The sequence below is a fragment of the Scophthalmus maximus genome, chromosome 15, assembly GCF_022379125.1.
Source record: "Scophthalmus maximus strain ysfricsl-2021 chromosome 15, ASM2237912v1, whole genome shotgun sequence".
Lineage (NCBI taxonomy): Eukaryota > Metazoa > Chordata > Actinopteri > Pleuronectiformes > Scophthalmidae > Scophthalmus > Scophthalmus maximus.
This window is the reverse complement of record NC_061529.1, coordinates 11649645-11670053: the sequence shown is the minus strand read 5'-3', so window position 1 is coordinate 11670053 and position 20409 is coordinate 11649645. Positions and strand designations below refer to the sequence as shown.

General features: G+C 46.0%; 2 protein-coding genes across 4 annotated transcripts; one reads left to right on the top strand and one right to left on the bottom strand.

The window, feature by feature from the left end:
- Positions 1–12: 12 nt before the first annotated feature.
- Positions 13–1565, bottom strand: LOC118286640 (protein FAM181A). 2 transcript variants are annotated; one of them, XM_035611222.2, is made up of 2 exons: positions 1416–1565; positions 13–1311 (listed from the first exon to the last, which is right to left on the bottom strand). In XM_035611222.2, the coding sequence occupies exon 2, from the start codon at positions 1235–1237 to the stop codon at positions 452–454; it is 786 nt and encodes a 261-aa protein (XP_035467115.2). In that variant the 5' UTR covers positions 1238–1311; positions 1416–1565; the 3' UTR covers positions 13–451. The 2 variants fall into 2 exon arrangements, with proteins under 2 accessions (XP_035467115.2, XP_035467116.2); XM_035611223.2 differs by having other exon boundaries at positions 1405–1484.
- Positions 1566–7616: 6051 nt separating this feature from the next.
- Positions 7617–19244, top strand: prima1 (proline rich membrane anchor 1). Of its 2 annotated transcripts, none has more exons than XM_035611231.2 (4): positions 7617–8184; positions 9078–9219; positions 11630–11762; positions 16251–17057. In XM_035611231.2, the coding sequence occupies exons 1-4, from the start codon at positions 7909–7911 to the stop codon at positions 16417–16419; spliced, it is 720 nt and encodes a 239-aa protein (XP_035467124.1). In that variant the 5' UTR covers positions 7617–7908; the 3' UTR covers positions 16420–17057. The 2 variants fall into 2 exon arrangements, with proteins under 2 accessions (XP_035467124.1, XP_035467125.1); XM_035611232.2 differs by lacking the exon at positions 16251–17057 and adding an exon at positions 17064–19244 and having other exon boundaries at positions 7621–8184.
- Positions 19245–20409: the final 1165 nt, after the last annotated feature.

Genomic DNA, 20409 nt, shown 5'->3' with positions numbered 1-20409 from the left:
ATGCCCTTGGGGGGAGGTTTAATCATTTATTTAAAAATAAAAGTCATTGTTTCATATCTGCCTATCAAACATTACTTTGACAAACCAAAAAAAGCAATCTATGCCCCACATTCTATTCTCATAGTTGAAAGAGGAAACTAAAACAGGATGTGTTCATTCATTTGCATGGCTTCTTCCTACCTTAGAATTAACAGTCATAATCTGTCCAAACCTAAAAGTAGAAACCTTTTAACTTACTGTCAATTGTCAGCTATTTGCTGGCATCGGGCTGGCACCAACGTGAAGCTGATTAACTTATACTGCAAGTGCATTTTAGTCCTTTAGATTTAAGCAATCAAAACAAATGAAGCCAATTCCAATAAGTGCTCGACGAAGTGTCTCACGTTCCAAACGAGAAAGAGGCTCTTTGCAATTAGTCATATTTACATGTAGTTGTTTTGTGTGAGACTAATTAAATGAATCCAAACACGCTGAAGATCGGCGACTGGACGGCGGGTTTGGTGGGTATGGGTTTGACCACAACGTGTGTGTGGATTTTCTGTCCATAAGGATGCTCGGGCCCCTCCGCCTCGGCCCCTGCTGCCTCGCCCCACAGTGCCATGGCCGGATGGGGGACAACAATGTGGCTGTGCAGGCCCTGGTGTCCGTGGTACTGGAAGGGGCAGCAGCCACACACGCTCACACAGTGGTGCGAGCTCAGGTCCACTTTGAGCGCCTCTCGGTCCGCCGAGCTGCGCCGGCCAGCCGCGGACAGCGCGGCCTTCGCGTCGTCGCCGCAGCTCCTCTTCCTCTTGTCGTTGTCACCGCCCTCGGGGGCCCCTGCGGACGAGCCTCGTTTCAGTCCCAAATGCGTGCGCTCCCTCTTAGCCGGGGTCAACTTGGGTTCCTCCCAAAATGAGGCGGGCAGCAGGCGTTTCCTCATGGGCACCTGCTCCACTGCGCTCCCGTCGTCGTCCCCGCCGCGCGCCTCCGAGCCGCCGGCCTGTTCCGCGTCCTTCGGACCCTGGCGAGCAGCGCCCACCGGTCGGCCGCGTCCGTACTCCCCGGGCCTGTGCGTGTGGCACCGTGGCCCCCTGGAGTACCTCTGGGAGAAGCGCTTCAGCTGTTTCTGCAGGTATTTCCTGTGATCCACGGAGCGCCTGCACGGAGCCGACTTGTCCAGAGCCGCCTTGATGTCACTGGATGCCAAATTTACAAAATTCAGCAGCGTTTTGACCTCACTGTCTGCATTTGCCATTTTTTTTGTTTTTTGTTTTTTTGCCAAGACTTTTGAATCAGTCCATGTTAGAGCTCCGGCCTCACCATCGAGATCTACAGGGGAAATCAGATTGATTTTATTTATTTTTCAAAATCATGCAATCACCCTATAATTAATTGTCAATGCACTTTTTAGAGAGTGCTCACCCTTTACTCACCACTTCTGGGTGAATCCAGACGCGACGCCACATGCAGTCCGAGCGAAGGCTTCTCTCCAGGCTGCAGTCGGGGCACTTCAACAAGTTGAATGAATATAAACTCCTTGTAGTTATGGTGCTTTCCTTGAACCAATCAGCGACCCCAGGCCCCTCACAATGCACCCCAATCAGCCTCCAAGCGCCCTGCTATCGAATTCTTCACCATTGCAAATTGTTGCCATGGAGATCTGCTAAAAGCCGCCGAGGGGATGCGATATTTCTCCTGCACGGTGATTTCTGCGCAGAGGCCAAACAACTCTTATATCCAGAGAGAGGGGGGGGGAGAGAGACAGAGAAAGAGAGTAATTCCGCCGAAATGTGCATTCATTCTCAGTTTACCCTCGAGCTTTTGAAAGTTGAGATTTTTAACAGATACCCCTCATTTCCTCCCCGAGAATGATGTCAGCTGAAGGACTTGGTGAGGGGGGGGATCTAAAGAGTACATAACCATGGAAAGGGGGCTTGAACGCTCAAGAATCTTGTCTTTCTGTTTGCCCCCTCAATCGAGCGACACAAAGGCTGAATTACTCATTCAAACCTCGCGGGACAAAGGGGAAGGAGCTGGATAGCACTCCTGCATTTGTAGTCAAACATTTAGAGACTTAAATCGAGTCGTCATGAAGGAGAAAGAGTCGGACAAAGCCCATAGAATTGCCATCAGCAAACATTTTCCTGTGTCATATTATGGGGTCTCCATGGCTCCCCCTGGCCCGCGGACAATGGCACAAGTTTGCACACTCGAATACTGTCACCCTGCCAACGGCAACAAGGGCCCAGCACAGGACAATCCCCCGGAGAAAGCTCGGGCTCCGCGGGGAAGGCTGCGATGGAGGAGGAAGAGGGGAGTTGTGAAATGCTAATTGAGCTTCATCCCCTTATTGAAGTGGGGGGGGGGGGGGGGGGTACCTATCGTCCCATTGAACCGCAGCAGCAGCGGAGTGAGACGTGAGGAGGCTGGGTTGTCTGGTAACTAACACCGCATGCTCCTGCCCGCCAAGCATCACTCCTGCACCACGACACGGAACTTTCTGCAAAAAGGAAAAAAAGTCTGCAGTCTATATCATTTATTCGGAGTGAAGTGCAGGCTCCGTGATTGATTGCCTCATTCGCTGGGTTCGGGGTTGTCTGAGGAGAGCCCTGCAGCTCCATAGGTGCTCTGGCCGGTCTATCTTTTGAGGCGGTGCATCACTCTTGTTCTGCAGAGGCAATGGGACCCTATTGTCCCCCACTCTTCTTCTTCCCTTCACCTCTCTGTTTGGCTGAAAGGGCCAATTAACAATGGGTCTCTCCCTCCCCGGGCCTGTCAACCCCTACTCCTGTGCTTTTGAAGTGAGGGGGCAGTGAGAAAGTGGAGAAGGAGGAAGCATACAGGCATCCATAAATCCACCAGTGTGTCACTGTTCGTGTGCCAGGACAGGTGGATGGGATGTTTGACGGTCATTTTAATCTATATGGTGTATTGGGCTGACCCATAATTGATTTTCGCAAATTTCTAAATGTGCCTATATCTGCTTTACTCCAGTCTAAGAGGGTCGACGCACATCATCAATCCACTAATCTCTCAGTCTAACTGCCGCATCAACCTGCGTATCTGTGCTGGACATGCAATGCTGCACTTAGAAACAGATTGCAGCCAGGAAGTGTTTGGGTGTCTGGTGATGCACAGTGAATTTACAGAGTACGGAGCCCTCGCCGTGTTTGGATACTGTAACAGTAATCTGTTTAGCAGAGGCCCAGAGGAGCTGTGTAGTGTAACTGAAATCTGACTCTGTCTGTGCTGTCTCTCTGCAAGAAGCTGTCCATGATACATCCATTAGTGGAACTTCCTATGGTAAGTATCTGCATTTTTTTTTTCTTCTCTGTTCCCTGTATCACTTCTTTTCTCAAAAATAGCTGCGACAAGATAAGATAACAGTATATTGATGTCCAGGGGGACGGCCAGTGATACAAGAAGATGACCAGAGAAAGATACAAGGCAGATTAAAACAAAGGCAAAGGAAATAAAAATATGAAGAGCAAAACCATACATCAAAATTAAATACAACCCATAGTACAGATCCATAAAGATAACAGCTGTCTTTGGTAGGGCAAAATGGAAAAAGTAAAATGGGACCCAGAACTAAATGTAGAAATATCAGAGGAGGATTAGTATTCTGTGTGTAACATAAAACATCACTACTATTAACAAGACAAGGAGGGGATTTGTTCCAAATGACTTATTTCATCACACTTTACATTAAAAACAAACCAGTCCAAACTCAGTGTTGTTTGAGATTGAGTGGGTACATTAGTGCTAATCATTCCCTTGTCATGTGAATAGAATAATATGGGGAATATTATTTTAGCTCATTTGAGATTACAAAAAGATTTCTAGGGACAGTAAAGAAGTAAAGAAGTGACCTGTATCTGTGTAAAAACTATTTACTGGTTATCTGCAAAAAAGCAATTCAAAAACTATTAGAACATGGAACCTCCACTCATTTTATAAACAAAACAAATCTAAGTAAACACCTTTAGTTATAAATATGCACCCAAAGTGGCCACTATATGTACAATCTATTGCAGTTCAGTACAACAGATGTGTGACAAAAAACATTACAGTAGTAGACTTAATGGCCGATTAGTTGTATCGGATTGTATTAGACTGTGCAGATGTACCAACTAAAGTGGCCAGTGAGTGTATGTGTGATGACGCTATACAGATTCAAATAAGTATGCAGTGAACTTTACAATTATCTAAAAAAAGAAAGCAATGTTCTTAAATGAGCTTTATGCAAATGAATGTAGTAAAAGAAGAAAGATAAATTCAGTTTGTGCTTATTTTTCCATTTGCTCCATCGATCTCTTAAACGCATTTACATGGATCTAATGAATGTCATGTGTTGCCATACTCTCCCACTAGAGGGCAATCTACCACCACGATAAACAGCTGGACTGTTACAATAAAGGAGATGTACAGATAAAGATAACATCTGAACATTAATGTTGCTTACGTGACCGAGGTTTTTGTTTTCTAAATGTCTTCTTATTTAACGCACGTAATATTTCTGGACTGTGTTAGTTTGCAGAGACGCTGTCGATTATTCTCAGCAGGAATAATAACACTGAAAGACCACAGTAATTTTATTAAGAGCTTTTCTTATCTGAGTTTAAAAGGGGCTGTGATGTGTGTTGTGGCAGACTGCTGGTTGTTGGAATGAGTTGAGGCAGCAGGAAGTAACCTGGAGGACGTAGTGCTTTCCTCTTGTCAGATAATCAATATTGGGACAGACTGTATAGGAGAGGATGGACGAGCTGAACTGCCGGGTACACTATATGCCAAACCCAGGCTCGTTGTATACTTCAAAAACTCGGGGGGAAGAAAAAGAAACCCTCTGCATTGTACTGTATATGTGCAAATGCAGTGTAACAGCAGCTGTGGATTTTCCACTCTAAAAGTCATCCATGGCTCTTGTGCATGAGCTCACCCCATTACTGTCAGTGAAGAGCCTTTTGATAGGCAAGAGATGTGATAAAGGCTCAGCAGCAAGAAAAGGGCTGTAGGGCTCGATGCTGAATCCATTGATCTTAATCCAAAGTTGTTTGAATATTTGGCTTAGATGCTATTTGTGTTATTTGGAATAAGCAGGCTGTGGCACAATTGGCTGTCACTTCTTTTGTGTAAACCGCAAGCAATATTTCCAAGGCGAGGATGGCACATATGGGCAGAACAAATAATTGTGTATTTGTGAAATGTGAAAATCACATGCAGGCTGAGCAGGAAGGAGTGGAGAGGAGAGGAGAAAGTGTCCTGCGAAACAAACATCTCAGGTCTAAAGTATAACCCCTGTTGAAGTCAGAGCAAGACAACTGATCCCCTGTATTTTCAGAGAGGGAGCCATTACAAAGATCCATGTCAATGTAAAGGAAAGAGAAATCTTCGAAATCCTCTCATAACTCCAGATGGATTTCTATAGATGTAATGTATATAAGATAACGATATACGTCACGTTTGGCCAGTCAACAGTCCAGAACACAACATTCACTCTGATGCAGTGAAGAGCAGCAATCCTCACAACTGAGAGGATGAATCTCGCTATTGTTTGTATTTTTGTTCTTGTAAAATTAGATTATCAGTCGTCAATTGAGCAATCACCTATTTGTTTAATTGTTAAAGCTCTTAAAGTGTGATCCACTAAGTTACTCATTGTTGGTTTGTTGGATTAATTTTTTATAAATGTGGAGAGGTCAAATATAAATTTGACATATAGATGCAGTACAGATCCAAACATGTTTTCCTGTATCTGTCTTAGTATTTATCATTGACCCTTAGATAAGATAAGATCATCTGTATTGATCCCCATGGGGGAAATTCCGGTATTACAGAAAGACAGAATGAATGCAGGTTTGAAAAGGAATACAATAAAACAAATCGAATATGAATAAAATAAAACAGAACTATATAGAACAATAAGACAGAATATGAGAACAAATAGACACAGAATACACAAGTTTACAGGAGGTAGTGCAATACCATCTCAAGTGACATAGATGTCGTAAGTAGCAGCAAGTCAGTATTATTAATCAGTATTACTATTATTATTAATAATAATAATAGGAAGAATTTTGTTTTTATTAATTTTTATTGGTAGTTTTAATCCCACTGTCAGTGTTTTAGGAAACCCCAGTAAACAATGAACGTCACGTTGGCTCTCTTGCACCGTGTACATGGCTGTGAGCTGTGGGGTAATTTCATAACTGTGCCCATAGTGAAGACCAGCAACAATATTATGCAACTCCTGCTCTTAAAAACGACCCACATCAGTCTGACTCTTTGCACTCTGGCCAACAACAGAGTCTACTCTCCTGAATTAGTGTGGTGCTAAAGGTAGTAAGTGGCAAACAAAAAAAAATGAAATAGGAATAAATATAGATGTAAAGTTTAAAAATAAATGACTTATAAATATCTTAGAAATGTCTTTGTTGTGTTGGGCGTTCGCAGTGAATGCCAGGTTACATCAGTATTGTTTACTCCCTCAGCCTACTTCGGGACATTGGGACATTGGACCACTGAGTGTTCTCGCAGGCGCACAGCGCATCAAACATGGACATGGCAATGTTTTCAGTCGGTAGCCCCCCCCCCCCCCCACTTGACGCGTCATCACCTCCACGCAATTGTGGGCTATGGGCTACTCTCTGCCTGGACCACTTCAATAAAAAAACACACACAAGCAAGCAAACTTAAAACCAAACCAAAGGCCAACTGACGACACAGACGCCCCCCCCCCCCTTATCTTGGGGAGGTGGAGGAGGAGGGGGTGGACTTTTTGAGAAGCGCAGGGTGAATTTGTGTGAGCACACACGCTGTCAGGACGAGATGAGGAGATGGTGATGCTCCCGTGTGAACCAGCCCGCTGCGTCTTTGGCACAGAGGGGGAAGCATCAGCTCCAGCCTCGGCTCTGCCCTCCGGACTCGCCCGTCCACTGTTCCGCCTCTAGATAAGAAGTTGAGGCGATGTGTGGTCCCGCTGTGAGGAATCCTACCGCCCGATATTCCTGAGGATCTCTCTCTCTCTCTCTCTCTCTCTCTCTCTCTCTCCCTCGCTCTCTCTCTCTCCCTCGCTCTCTCTCTCTCTCTCTCTCCCTCGCTCTCTCTCTCTCCCTCGCTCTCTCTCTCTCTCTCTCTCCCTCGCCCTCTCTCCATCTCTCTCTCCCTCTCTCTCCCTCTCTCTCCCCCCCCTCTCTCCATCTCTCTCTCTCTCTCTCTCTCTCCATCTCTCTCTCCCTCTCTCCCTCTCTCCCCCCCCCTCTCTCTCTCTCTCTCCCTCGCTCTCTCCCTCTCTCCATCTCTCTCTCCCTCTCTCTCTCTCTCTCTCTCTCTCTCTCCCTCGCTCTCTCTCTCTCTCTCTCGCCCCCCTCTCTCCCTCTCTCCATCTCCCTCTCTCTCTCTCTCTCTCCATCTCTCTCTCCCTCTCTCCCTCTCTCCCCCCCCCCCTCTCTCTCTCTCTCTCCCTCGCTCTCTCCCTCTCTCCATCTCTCTCTCCCTCGCTCTCTCTCCATCTCTCTCTCTCTCTCTCTCCCTCGCTCTCTCTCTCTCTCTCTCGCCCCCCCTCTCTCCCTCTCTCCATCTCTCTCTCCCTCTCTCTCTCTCTCTCTCTCTCTCCCTCGCTCTCTCTCTCTCTCTCTCTCTCTCGCCCCCCCTCTCTCCATCTCTCTCTCTCTCTCTCCCTGCTCGTTTTTTTCTTGCTCTTCCTTCAACTTCGATGGCTCGAGTGGCCCATTTGCACTCATGCTCGCAGCCGAGGAGGGATGTAAGGTACGGGCCACCCACCGCCCTCACATTGATCGGAGTAGCGGCGTGATTCAGGTCGCGATATCTGAGTGACAGCAAGTGGGAGAGAGAAAAGAAGAAACTACTTTCGACATGTGAATTATCGACGTCTGCTCCCCTCAGCCCACCGACTCGCCTTGTCCTATGCTCTCGACAACGGGATTTCAAGAGGAACATGACCGTGGCGTGAAGTACTTCTGGGGACGCCCGACGCACACATCTCCGCTGAAGTGGACTGGGTGGATGGTTATTTCCCAAATAGTTCAAGCCTATGTGCGCCGCATTCGTCTGTTGGGAACGCTGCCCAGTGTCTTCGAGAACAGAGGAATGCTGGTCCAAGATCTAATGCCATTCACTTTAAGTTGTTGGCCTCTTTTCCTCGGTCACTGCCTTCTGTCGCTGTTTTTACTCTCATGCCAGGTAAGGAGCATGTTCGGGCGCGCCACTTGTCAGTTTTACGCATGAGGAAGAGGTGGCACCGATATGTAGCAGGAGTTGGCTCTACTGATGCACTGTGCAACTGACTCCCTTATAGGCACACAATTATAATATAATATCTTAGCTGACTATGTTGGGGTCACCAGTCCGGGGCACACCTGTGAGTTGGAGAAAATACTGACAGGCATGATGCATGTGTGGAGTTTCCAGCAAGGCATGAGAAATACATCTACGCACAAGTGCACCCACACACACAGACACTCACTGCTCTCTGTGGTGGGAGCGTGGAGTAGCCAACTGTGTTTTTTTTATGATAACAATATTCAGTTATCCCACCAGGATCCCTGCAGCAGGCATATGCTAGTGATGAGTATTCTAACCTCTGCCCCCGTGCTGCTGCCTACAGATAGTGGTGAGCTGTTGTTCACACGCGCACACACACACACACACACACACACACACACACACACACACTGTGTTGCCAGGGTTCATGTGTAATGTGATCTGCTTGAGTTTCCAAGTCCACCCACGCACACTCCTGGGGGGCAGCCTGCTGCCCACTCTGTTGGTGGGTGGTTTCTTCCAGGGAGCGGGCTGCAGCCATAGACGTGCTACTATTTTGCATGTACTACATACACAGCATCGCCGGTGACAACAACACTGGGGCCGCGATGGGGAGAGAATGCTGAGAGGATGTCCACAGTGCTGCTAAATGAGAGGCTCCTGAGTGTTCAAGAGTCTCCTTTTGTGCAGCACAGTGTTGTGCTGATAGTACTTGTGAGTGTAATGCACCTAAGGACAGAGCCTCAGTCATTTCAATGTCCCCCCCCCCCCCTCTCTCTCTCCCTCTCTCTCTCTCACTCCCTCACCATAAGGGAGAACTCCAGAGGTCATGCTCACGGACAGTGGCGGAGAAAGTTAGTGAACAGTGCCAGCTGGCATGCCACTGTAGAAGATACCCTCCCCTCCCTCCACCACCACCTCCCCCGCCTCCCCCGCGGCTACTGGGCGCCACAGGTAAGACTCCCAGGTTTCACACTCGTCTCGCTCCACGAGTCTGTCTGTCTGTCTCAACCTCTGCACTCTCATCCCACAGTTCAGATCTCATTCCCACCGGCCAGACACGCGCGTCAAGCGACTGGCCAGTCTGAAGTAACTGTTTTGATGTGAAAGTGGTTCTTTTTGAGCACAGGAGGAAAAAACTTGCCATCAACCCCCCCGGGAATTTGACGTGTGAGTGCCCATGCACGGACATAGTTTTCTGTGCGTGTGATAGAGCCAGCAGGATGTTGACAGCTGAACACAGGACTAATTTATTCCGGGTCAGACCTTGGGGAGTACCCAGCTGCCTGTGAAATCCATGCCTGCTGGGCTGCCAAGCTCAGTGGCTCAGTGGTAGGGTTTCCCCCAGAGGACCCCTGATTAAAACACAGATGAGTTAATTAAATTAGCTTTAATTTGATCGAGATAAGGGGCTAATGAAGCAGCGCAGTAGTTCCAGCTTCGTTTTGAAGTTGAGCTGCCGGCAGTAAAGCTGTGTGTGTGTGTGTGTGTGTGTTGTGTGTGTTGGTCCTTGTATACAAAGCTACAGTATATTTGTGTGGATCCAGAGGCCTGTTGCTGCAGTCCCCCCCCCTGACACTCCCTCTGTCGTTCCACTCCGACACGGTAAATCCACTGACGGATAGGCGAACATATTTCACCCGCCTGCTCGCTGAAAGTTGAAATGATTTGTGTGTCGTCTCAAGCACCTTTAATGAACAGTGCACTGAAATATGGGACAGGCGTTGCTGATGATGCAGCCATTCTGAGCTATTACTGTGACTATCTTAAGATTCACTCACCCCGAGCCCCTTAGTATTATGAATAGGGAGGAGCACTCAATCATCTCAATCAGTTCCAGTGATTTTTTTTGGGACCTCCTTTTTACCCTGACTCCCCGCGTGAGCTACCTGTGAAGTCTTACAGACCCTTCTGTGATTGTTGTCAAGGTCGCTGCATTAATGCTGCCAGGACCATCTGACTGTGAGACAAGGTGGGGGGGTGGGGTTGAGAGCCCAGTTCCGGCCAACACATGAGTGGAGCTCTGAACTCTGCATCCACAAGGGTTTGGTGCCTCCACAAAAAAAGCAGCATGTCATGATAAATATGATACGCAGGCCAATTTCCATTCCTTTTCAACTTTACACAGAAATGTTTGCAGAGGGTGCAGACGCCATGAATAATTCACTTAAAGGGAGTTATTTTCCCCAGTTTTCAATTCAATCTATACAGGCACATAATTATCTTGATATTCCCCCAGTAGCCCAATTTGCAGAACGGTTGGAGCTGACATTTTGCTTTAAACTGTAGTCTTTAAAATGCAATGAATATGCATGGCTAAAAACTGGGACAATGGCTGAGATCTTATCTATCTGCGAAAAGTCTCGGAAAAAAATTGGCACTGTACGTAAGCGTCTGTGTGCTAAAATTGGTTTCTGAAGTCGTCTCAAAGGAGCGTGCGTTATCACAATAGAGTAGATCCTTAACACTGACTGAATTAAATCCTACAGCCGTTGACAAAATGCTGGATTAAAATGGAAGTTTGGCTGCGAGGAGCTTTTAAATTCATTGTGACTTATGATGTGGTGTGCTGCACCGGGCAGAGCAGTGCCTTGTTATTTCTTTCTGTGGAGAAATGTGCTGTGTTGGAAACTAGTCCGCAGCGTTACCGAGGAGTATTTGTTGCCATGGTGTAAACCCTTTCTTTCATTCATAACAAAATAACACTACATGCTGGAGTTTGCTATTTCGTATACAGAGCGGTGTGTTTCCCCAGGAGCATGAAACTGGAACAAATCCACATTCCTACCCAGATAGATTGATGTGCACACGACCAAACTGATTTATAGATGTGGGAGAGCGTCAAACACTGCAGAAAGAGAGAGGAGGCAAGTTCTGCATTACAGACACGAAGTTGCTGATGCACATAATGTTATACAACATTTCTGGTGAGTGGTCTTACACCACAGATCCAATGTAGATGGAGCAGGAGGTTCCTGCAACGGTAATTGGTGTGAGCAAGAGTGCCGGTGTAAGGAAGGCTGACGGGACCTTAAATGTTTCATGGTGTCAGGTTGTATATCTTTGAACGCTGAACCGAAATCCCACAGAACAGGGCGAGGACACAAGCTTCTTCCAAGCTCAGAAAGCAGGGAAAGAGAAATCACTTCGGCGTTGCTCTGTTATTGTGTTGTATAATACAATCACTAAGGATGTAATAACGAGATTAGTGTCAGTGTTGTGTCCAAAGCCGTCGCATTGGAATCAAAGTAAATGTTTGGGGATTTTGAACAGATTTTTCTGATTTTGTTCTGCTAAATTCATTCTCTGCTTCTGTGTGCAAAATGTCTCCCCTGCTTTCCCCTCTTCTCTCTCTCTGCCAAAGAGCCCGAGCCCAGGGTGCCCTTGTTGAGCCCCTGGTGGATGGAGATGGACATTGTAGTGCTTGGAACGGTGGGCTGTGCCTCGGTGGTGTTCCTCTTCTCAGCCATCATCATCTGCTACAAAGCCATCAAGAGGTATGGTGTCAATTTTCACTACTTCCCCTGTCTCGACGAATTTCAGTGAGATCTCACTCTGACAGTCCTTCAAATGATGACAAACTGAAATAGGAACTGCCATAGACAGGTTACTCAACATATCATGTGTAATGTGGCCCGTGGGAGACTGTAGTATTCCTCCTGGCTTCACGGAACAGTGGCGCAAGGGGCTACGATGACATCACCCTGCTGGGTCACACTGAGGTCAGAGGTTAGATAATGGAATGGGTTGTAAATGTCACTATAGGAAGATCCACTACAGTGAGTCACGCTGAAACCTCCAATAATTTAAATTAATTTCTTGAGGTGCATGGTGACCTGTGGTAACATCACTGTGTTTTTTTTGTTTTTTAATTTGCATAAGTGTCTAAAGCTTCCTACAGTGGCTGCTGGGTCCATGGACACGAAAGCACAACGCGAGCTGTTGCAGCGGGAACTGTTCCCCCCATTTGGCTTATTAGAGAAAAGGCTGCGTGAGGTTTTGCCTGCAGCACAAACCAGACCCAATTCTCTGTGTGACATTCAGCCAGCACGGTGTCACACATGCACTCTGACATCCACGCTAATGTTCCCAGACATTTGACAAGCACACAGATCGTGCAAAGCACTGCGCATGCACATGCACAGAGAAGCATGCAGCAGCATGCATGGTACTTGTGTGCGCCCATCCGTATACACCCATCTTAACATACATTCATCAACTTGGCATATTTACCCACTCTATAAAACATGGCATAAACTCTGACGTTCACACATTTACGTGAGAACAGCCACAGATGCGTGTGCTAAATTAGGGAGCAACTTGGATGTTTTATATATGTGTGTATTTAAATAGATTTTGTGTCATACCTTATCATATTTATGGGACTACATTAAGCCACCATGCCAGATATGGCTTTCCTCAGCAGAACTCTATTTCTCCTTTCTTTAAACAACAAATAGGCAAAGTCAGGCAGCGGAAGTAATGGGTAGTTGGCTCAGGAATTCATTATGGCAATTCTCCAGCCCCCTGTGTAGCCAAGGGGCACCTTTTTTAATGCAGCAGTGGTAGGAAAGTGTTGTTGCAATACAGGCTCTAGCCCCAAACCCAAGTCATTATTTATGAATTAATTTGCGCAGTCATTCAGTCACAGGCAACATCTTTTATACATGCAAGCGGGTCGTGTCCTGAAGCTCTGTGGGCTCCAGACTGCAGACTTTGTGCCACGCCAAGCTGCCCTCCATCCTGAGTGGGAGGGGAAAAATACACAGGTCCAGCCAGACTGGCCTCATTACACATTCATTAGTCACTAGCCAGGGAATCCAGGGGAGAAAAAAAAATGTGGTTCCAGTAACATTTGTCATGGATGCTCCAACCAGCCATTGTTTCTGAGAGGAAGGGAAAGGAAACAACGCGGCGAAGAGGACAGATACAATGTTGTCCACCAAAGCAAGCGATGGCAGTAATTGAGCATCTTGGTCAATAACAATGTGGGAGAGGGTTTGTCAGTGAGAAAAACACAGCCAGATATATATAGCCCTTCCAGCCCCTCAGTGCTGCGGGCTTTCCCAATGAAAATCAGCTGGCCGAGGGCCAAGGCCCGAGCACCACAGACAGCAGAGGAGCTAGCTCTGCAGGTCCCAGCCCTCCCGGCCGTTTGTTATTTTTCGTAATCTTCGTCTGCCAGTCATCTGTCCGGAGCAAAGGGGGCTGGAAAGAAAAGAAAAAAATGAACTTCTCTTCAGAGTCCACAACACCAGGGAGGCTGGTGTGTGCAAGCATAGAGAAGAGGATTCAGACACATGCTGCGCGTCAGTGTTGCTGTGCCATCCGAAGCAAAAGACATGATGCCGCAGTCCGGGCTGTCAGCCGTCCAAGAAGCCAAAACAAACAAAACTCACCCCAACTGACTAATGAAGCTAGAAGCTTTACCCAATCACTTACTGCTCCGGGAGGCTCGTCCAAAGACGGATAATACATCACAGCTGGTCCTGTCCAAGGGTGATACACTCTATCCAAAACACTCACTCACAGATACAATAAAAGGAGAACACTTGTCAGGCAAAATGGTTCAAAATCAAATATTTACTGATACATTAATTATCTGTTCTGCTGTATAGTATTGCTATACCAGCACCATCGAAACTGGTGTCAGATCTGTACAGTCTGAACCATAGCATGTTACTGTAATTTCCAGATGGCTGGAGTGATTGTAAACAGCTCAACACATGTCCCAATTTCGCCACGATCCATTCCCCAAACTTCAAACAGGAGTGGTGTGCGCTGTGATTGCACAGCTTTGATATGAAATATTCATCCAACCTGTGAAGTCCTGTGTTGCCACCTGCCATGTGTCAACAGCATGGCATCTATTATTGAACGTCTGGGTCGAGGTCGGTTTGAGGGCCCCAGCGCTCGGCCCCAGCGCTCGGCCCCAGCGCTCGGCCCTGCGCGTTGGCCCCGAGCGACGCGGTCAGTCTGAGCGGAGATTAGAAATAAACGGGACTGAGGCACCTTCCAAAACAGGCCGTGGATCACCAGTGTCAAACTAAATTTCACAACATAACATGAAATATTGACCTGTCAAATGTATTCCAAATTAAAACCCTTAGTGAGCTGCAGGGACGTTGAACAACATTAAATGAATTTCGACTGCACTGACACACTGTTCTGAGAAGAAGAATCCCCAGACTGGCTATAAACATTACCATCTGTCCCATAGAGGAAACTTTGGTATATCCCAACTCCCCTAGCTGCAGCTTCATCAGCCAATCATCGCCCCCCCCTGCAGCAGAATGCGTTTCCACCCCCGGGGCCGGACAGTTTCCTTTCTCAGGCTTTCCCCAGGTCCCACGGGGACACAGCGAGCGGCATCTGTCCAGCATGGTCAGCATTTGTCCCTGGTGTCCTGAGCCACACGACCCCTCACATGTGACTGTCCCGGAGGAAGTCTTAGTCATAGCCTCACAGTTTGTCTGGAACTTTATGTGAAATGCACTGTCATTTAGTTTGGGCAACGGTTATTGGCAAAGTTCTCTTGCTCATTCATGACGCTCCAACATATAAACATAGATAATCAATGTGCACAGTCTTACGCTTCAAACCAAAGTGAAAAGAGTTATTTATATTATTCATATGACTTTTCTTTGTATTCGAAACATTGTAGCAGAACTAAGAGCTTTCAGCTCTGTGATGCTTTAAGTAGCGGTACATTGAGCTTATTAAAAACCCCAGTATGCAAACATGCTCACAATGACAGTGCTAACATGCTAACAATACTAAGCAAGTTAAATGTTTATTATATTGCAAAGATATGACCCCAAAAAATCCAGAATTTAAATCAAAGTTTTGGACAAATTGACTTGATGATGGCATTAAATGAAAAGTGAAGGAGTAGCCATATTTATTACAGGTCATCCTGAGGGAGACATGAATTTCAAAATTTCGTGACAATCCATTTAACAGTTGTCTAGACATTTCACTAAAACCTGCTCATTTCTAACTTGCACCACCAAAGTCGTTCCAGTTCATCCCAAGAGGGACATGAAGGTCTGTTCCAAATATTATGGCAGTTCCGTCCAAGTGGGCTGATTGACAAGGCATATCGGTTTGAGGTGTTTGTTATTCAGACCCCTCTGTGATTTTTTTCCTAATTGAGGTGAATCTGTTAAACATCCTGAAACTGTGACAGATGAACATTTCTTACGTATCCTCAACTGTAAAAACTGGATGGAGTCAAGCTGAGCAGGATTTCTGAGCGGCTCTGATGAGCACAGGAGGGGGAGGCACAGAGGTGATGCACGGCACTGAAATGACAGCTGATGACAACAGCGGAGACAGAAGCAGTTTTTTCACAAACCTGACAGCAGCAAGTCAGATTTATAACAGGTGTGGCAAAATCCGATTTGGCAAAGGTGCATGGGATCAATCGAAAAAGACGGCAGAGAAATTGAGGTGGCAGCACAGGAATCGTGAATAAATAATGTCTGTGTCCATGAAAAGGCAGAACATTTAGAGACACCATTAAACCTTCATAGAAGGAATAGAGTATAATGCTATTAAAGAAAGTCACATGTGGCAAGAACGGGGTAATGGTACAATATATGCTCAAATGTAAAATGCAAATGTCGAAAAGAGTCCTAAAGTCAGCAACATCTATCTAAAGTTGGCCAAACATGAACTGCTGGCTAACCCATTCCTGACCAAAAAAGGCTGCAACCTCTGAGTGCACTAAATTCAACAACAGCACTTGTATGTTTTGTACGAATTCAATTGTTCCTCCTTCACTGGAGTGTTATGTTATTCCTTCTTTCAAAAAGGATGAAGTCTCGTTAAAGAAAGTCATTAAGAATCATCTAGTGTCACTTCTCTGCCACCGTCTCAACAAAGAACTAAACATTGTGAACTTCACACACCAATTTTATTGCAGACCTGTTGTATTGGACTGTGCAATGTCACTGTGAAATGTGCTCATTTCGCCCTACAAGGATTCCCTCTCTGCGCCATGTCCGAGAAAGGAAAACGATTTTGTGCTGGACTGGACTGAGAATGACTGTCGTCAAAGTTGGACCGGCCAGCCGGGGCTTTCAGTGGATAGGAGAGCCAAGATGTCGCTCAGGGGTCCTCTGTGCCAGTGAAGGCACTGTACGCCGTTGAGTGGGACAATGACTGTACTAACTGTATTCAGATCTGTCTCCGAGTTACATAAGCCGGAGCAGGGGAGAGCAGCTGAGGGGGTCGGTGCAGAAGCCACAGTAGACTGGACAAATATAATAGCCACAAAGGCTCCAAGGAGTGCATGAAAAGGGCGGCATTGAGTGATACTGCTCTTCACAGGCCAGTAGCAGCAAGCGGATCATGTGTTGCAGCCTTGTTTTGCACCAGAACGTACTAAAGGACAGGAGCATTAAAGCACAACCGGTGTTCAGAGGGGAATTTCACAGCTGCTTATGTATCGATGTTATTCCCAAGTTGTTTTGAGAGCCACACACAACTCATTACTTAGCGGGGAAGATTGCATCTAGCAGTCAGAGTGGGTAATTGCCTTATCCCCTGTGTTGCAAAACATCCTTCCCTCCTGTCTCCTTGCAAAATGACCTTTGAACATTGAGCTTATTAGAAAGGAACGCTGAGACCAGCATATCCATCCAGAGCAGCCCAAGAAATCAAATGAGCCCAAAGGTTAACAGTCTAGAAAACTCTGTTTAATGACATGGCCTTTAGCTGAGGTCGAAAGTAGCATCAAATCTCTCTTGATTGGGAATTTATCCTCACTTTATTAAAAAAATGTTTATTCGCAGGAAACCACTACGAAAAGAAGAGAACGGGACGAGTCGTGGGGAATATGCCATGAGCATCCGCAACAAGAAGGCCATGGGTACGAACAACACTGTGGTATAGACCGTCTCCTGGTAGGCGCCGGAAGTGACATCACCGTTAGCGTCTCTCACCCTACCCCGAATTCAAAATATCCCTTCTCACCCAGAATGCCACAGGGTTTTTTTTCGACCCACGTATTCAAATACCTTCCCTATTTGCTTGGCATGTTGACCGGACTAAAGACACCATTCGGCTCAAGAAGAGCTGAAAAAGACGGAAGGGGGAAAAAAAATTGAAGGCCGAGAGAACGAAGAGAAAGATCCACAAACCCCCATGGTGTCTGAAAGTGGCACAGCAGGCTGAACATTATGCTGTTGGTAACAGCAAGTGTTGCTGACAGGCTGGTTGGCTGCTGGCTGGAGAGGGACTGTCTGCCAGTCTGCCGCAGATCCAGACCTCACACGCTGTTGACATCGTCAAAGGAACAACAGACAATGCAGCAGCCCTGCAGTCCCATGGGTGGCCGGACAGGACAGGACAGGACAGGACAGCCCCTCACACACCATAAATAATGTGCATGCAGTTTTTACAGAGAATGCAACATTTTTTATATACCAATTCTCACAATGTCCATCTTTGGTTCTCCATTTTTTGAGACGGATGCTTGGTGAGAGGCATGATGTTACTGCTGGTCCTGGCTCCCGAGATGTGGATTCATCTGACTATGCAATTTAAAGAAATCCATATTTATACTTAAAAAAATGAGAGGAGCAGCAACATCAACATGGTACATTCTGGTTATTTTACCATGCCAAAAATGCCACAGAAGACTTAAAGGCTCAATGTAATATACTTCTTTCATTCATCTATTTATTTTGCTCTATTTATTTACTTATCTACCTTTGAATTTATTTTTCTACTTAAAAGAAAAAAAGAACTGTCTTGTAAGTTGCTCAAATCTTGAACATCTTGATGAATCCATCTTATTTCTTGATAGCTCTGTTTTTTTTAAGTGAATCATTTATAAACGCATATAATTCATTTGTGACGCTCCGATGCTTTGAGCCTGCTGTCAGTTTGTTGAGACACTGATGCAGAAAACACGCTTGCTCTGCGAAGAGTTTTGGTATCAGTTGTTTTGTCTCTGGGTGTTTGATATGCTTCACTCTGTGTCACCGAGACTTCAGCTACAAAGTAAGGGGTCTTCACGATGTGCAATGTGAATGTGTGTTCTCAAAAACATTAATTCTGTGCTGCACCCTATGCCAGCCCCCATTATCAGTCCCCCCTCAACAAGTTAAACGTGCCATCGCCGGTCATCTGGTTAATTCTTGTTGTTTCAGAGTCCTGGGGTCAGCTAGATGCCTTCAGCGGTGTTTTGTGGATTGGATTTGACAATCTTCCTTTTCTTCTCTTTTTTGTTTCTATCTGTCATGAAGGGCTTAGCCCATCACTGGAGAAACAGGGGACATGAGCCCAGCGCTGACCCTGTGACTGGTGACAGACAGGAGACTTAGCCAATAGCCAGAGATCAGGTTGCACAGAGGAAGGCCTCAGCAGGGATCCTCCACATCTCCGCTGGAAAAAAACACAACTTAGCTGAACTGGAGCGTCTCCCTACGCTGCTCTGCTTTTTTTACATTAAATCTGTGTGCGTGCGTGCGTGTGTGTGTGTGTGTGTGTCTCTGTCTGTCTGTGAGTGTGCATGCAGATGAGCGTACTCTGAGAGTGGGCTACTCTCTGGGACAGAATAGATATTGGCTTAACTGTGGAAATTTGGGAGATGAAAAAAGGGCCCCGCAAGCTTGCATCTAAACATGCATAGGTATTAGCTAACAGTATACCCCGACATGTACCTATATGAGAGATATGATGGATGCATGAATGTAAATATTGATATTTAAATATCTGCCTTCTGGACTGTTAATTCATGTACAGTGTAACAGAACATATGTTTATACATAGCAAAACTGAAAACAATGTGCTACCATTTAGGATAATGTCAATGTCGTCATGTTGATGGAGCAAGCCATTAATGTATATATGGCAATCAATAGTACATACACAATTTACGCATTATACCAAACAGATAGAAAGATGTGTATAAGTTGATTTTGTTGCTGAGTTTTTCAGTTGTAAATAAAACTGTACATAATAACGGACTTACAGCCCATTGTGTGTAAACAGATATAATGTGTGTGTGGGTGTGTGTGTGTATGTGTGTGTGTGTGTGTGTGTGTGCGCAGGTATAAATCTGTTGATAGCTGACAAACTGGCCGGTGTGCGGCGGACGTGTTTAAAGAGAGACTGCTTTATTCAGGGTGAGTTCGTCCTGTCTGCACTGTGTTGTGTTGTGTTGTGTTGTGCATGTGTTGGGCAGAGCTGGGCCGGCCGTGTCTCCTGGGCCTCCCGCTGCGGAGGACTTGTTCTCAAGTTGTCTCACACAGTGCATCTTTAATGAACCACGATCATCAAGCGAAATTCCACTCAATGGGACTAAATGACGCAAAGAAGTCAACTTAGAGGCCACATATTGTGCTAGTTCTGGGCCCGATCAATAAAAAATCTGGGGTGTGAGTGCGAAGGATTTCTGCATCTTAAGCAAGAAGATTGATGATCGCTATTGAAAAACTCAAATTTCTAAAGGGAGTATAAAATAATAATGAATAAATAATGGATCCAAATAGCGCCTGTGAACAAGACTACATTTTGAAATTAAATTATATAGACGTTTTACCCATTCTATTATAATTTGCACATTATACATTAGGTGCAACTAATGATGTGCAACAAACATGGGAGACAAACCTGTACTATTACAAGCCAACGCAGAAGAGCAGTGAAGAGGAATGTTAGTGAATTATAATGTGAATGAGGGACCATGGTCTGCTTTGCCTGCCCTGCTTTCGATGCGCCACTTGATGGTAATGCCAACGGACACTGAGCAATTTAAACATTCATGCATTTTCCAGCCAGGGCGCTGAGGATTTCACTGTAATAAAAGCAATGTGACAGCACTAGGCGAGGGGGGAAAGAGGGATTGTCACTGTCTCAACAAGCCTTATGCAGCTCTCCGAAGGCATCTCCGCAAAGCGAAAAGGACACTGATACAAAAGGTACTTTAAAGGTGACATATTATGCTCATATTTAAGTTCATACTTTTAATTTTGGTAATGACTTGAAAAGGTTTACATGCTCTAATGTTGAGAAAAGCCAACAGTGTCCTCATACTGCCCATGCCTGCAGCTCCTCTTTTCACGCCTGGATTTCTTTTAGCCCCTCCCCCTCCCTCCCGATAAACCCCAGTCTGCTCTGATTGGCCAGCTG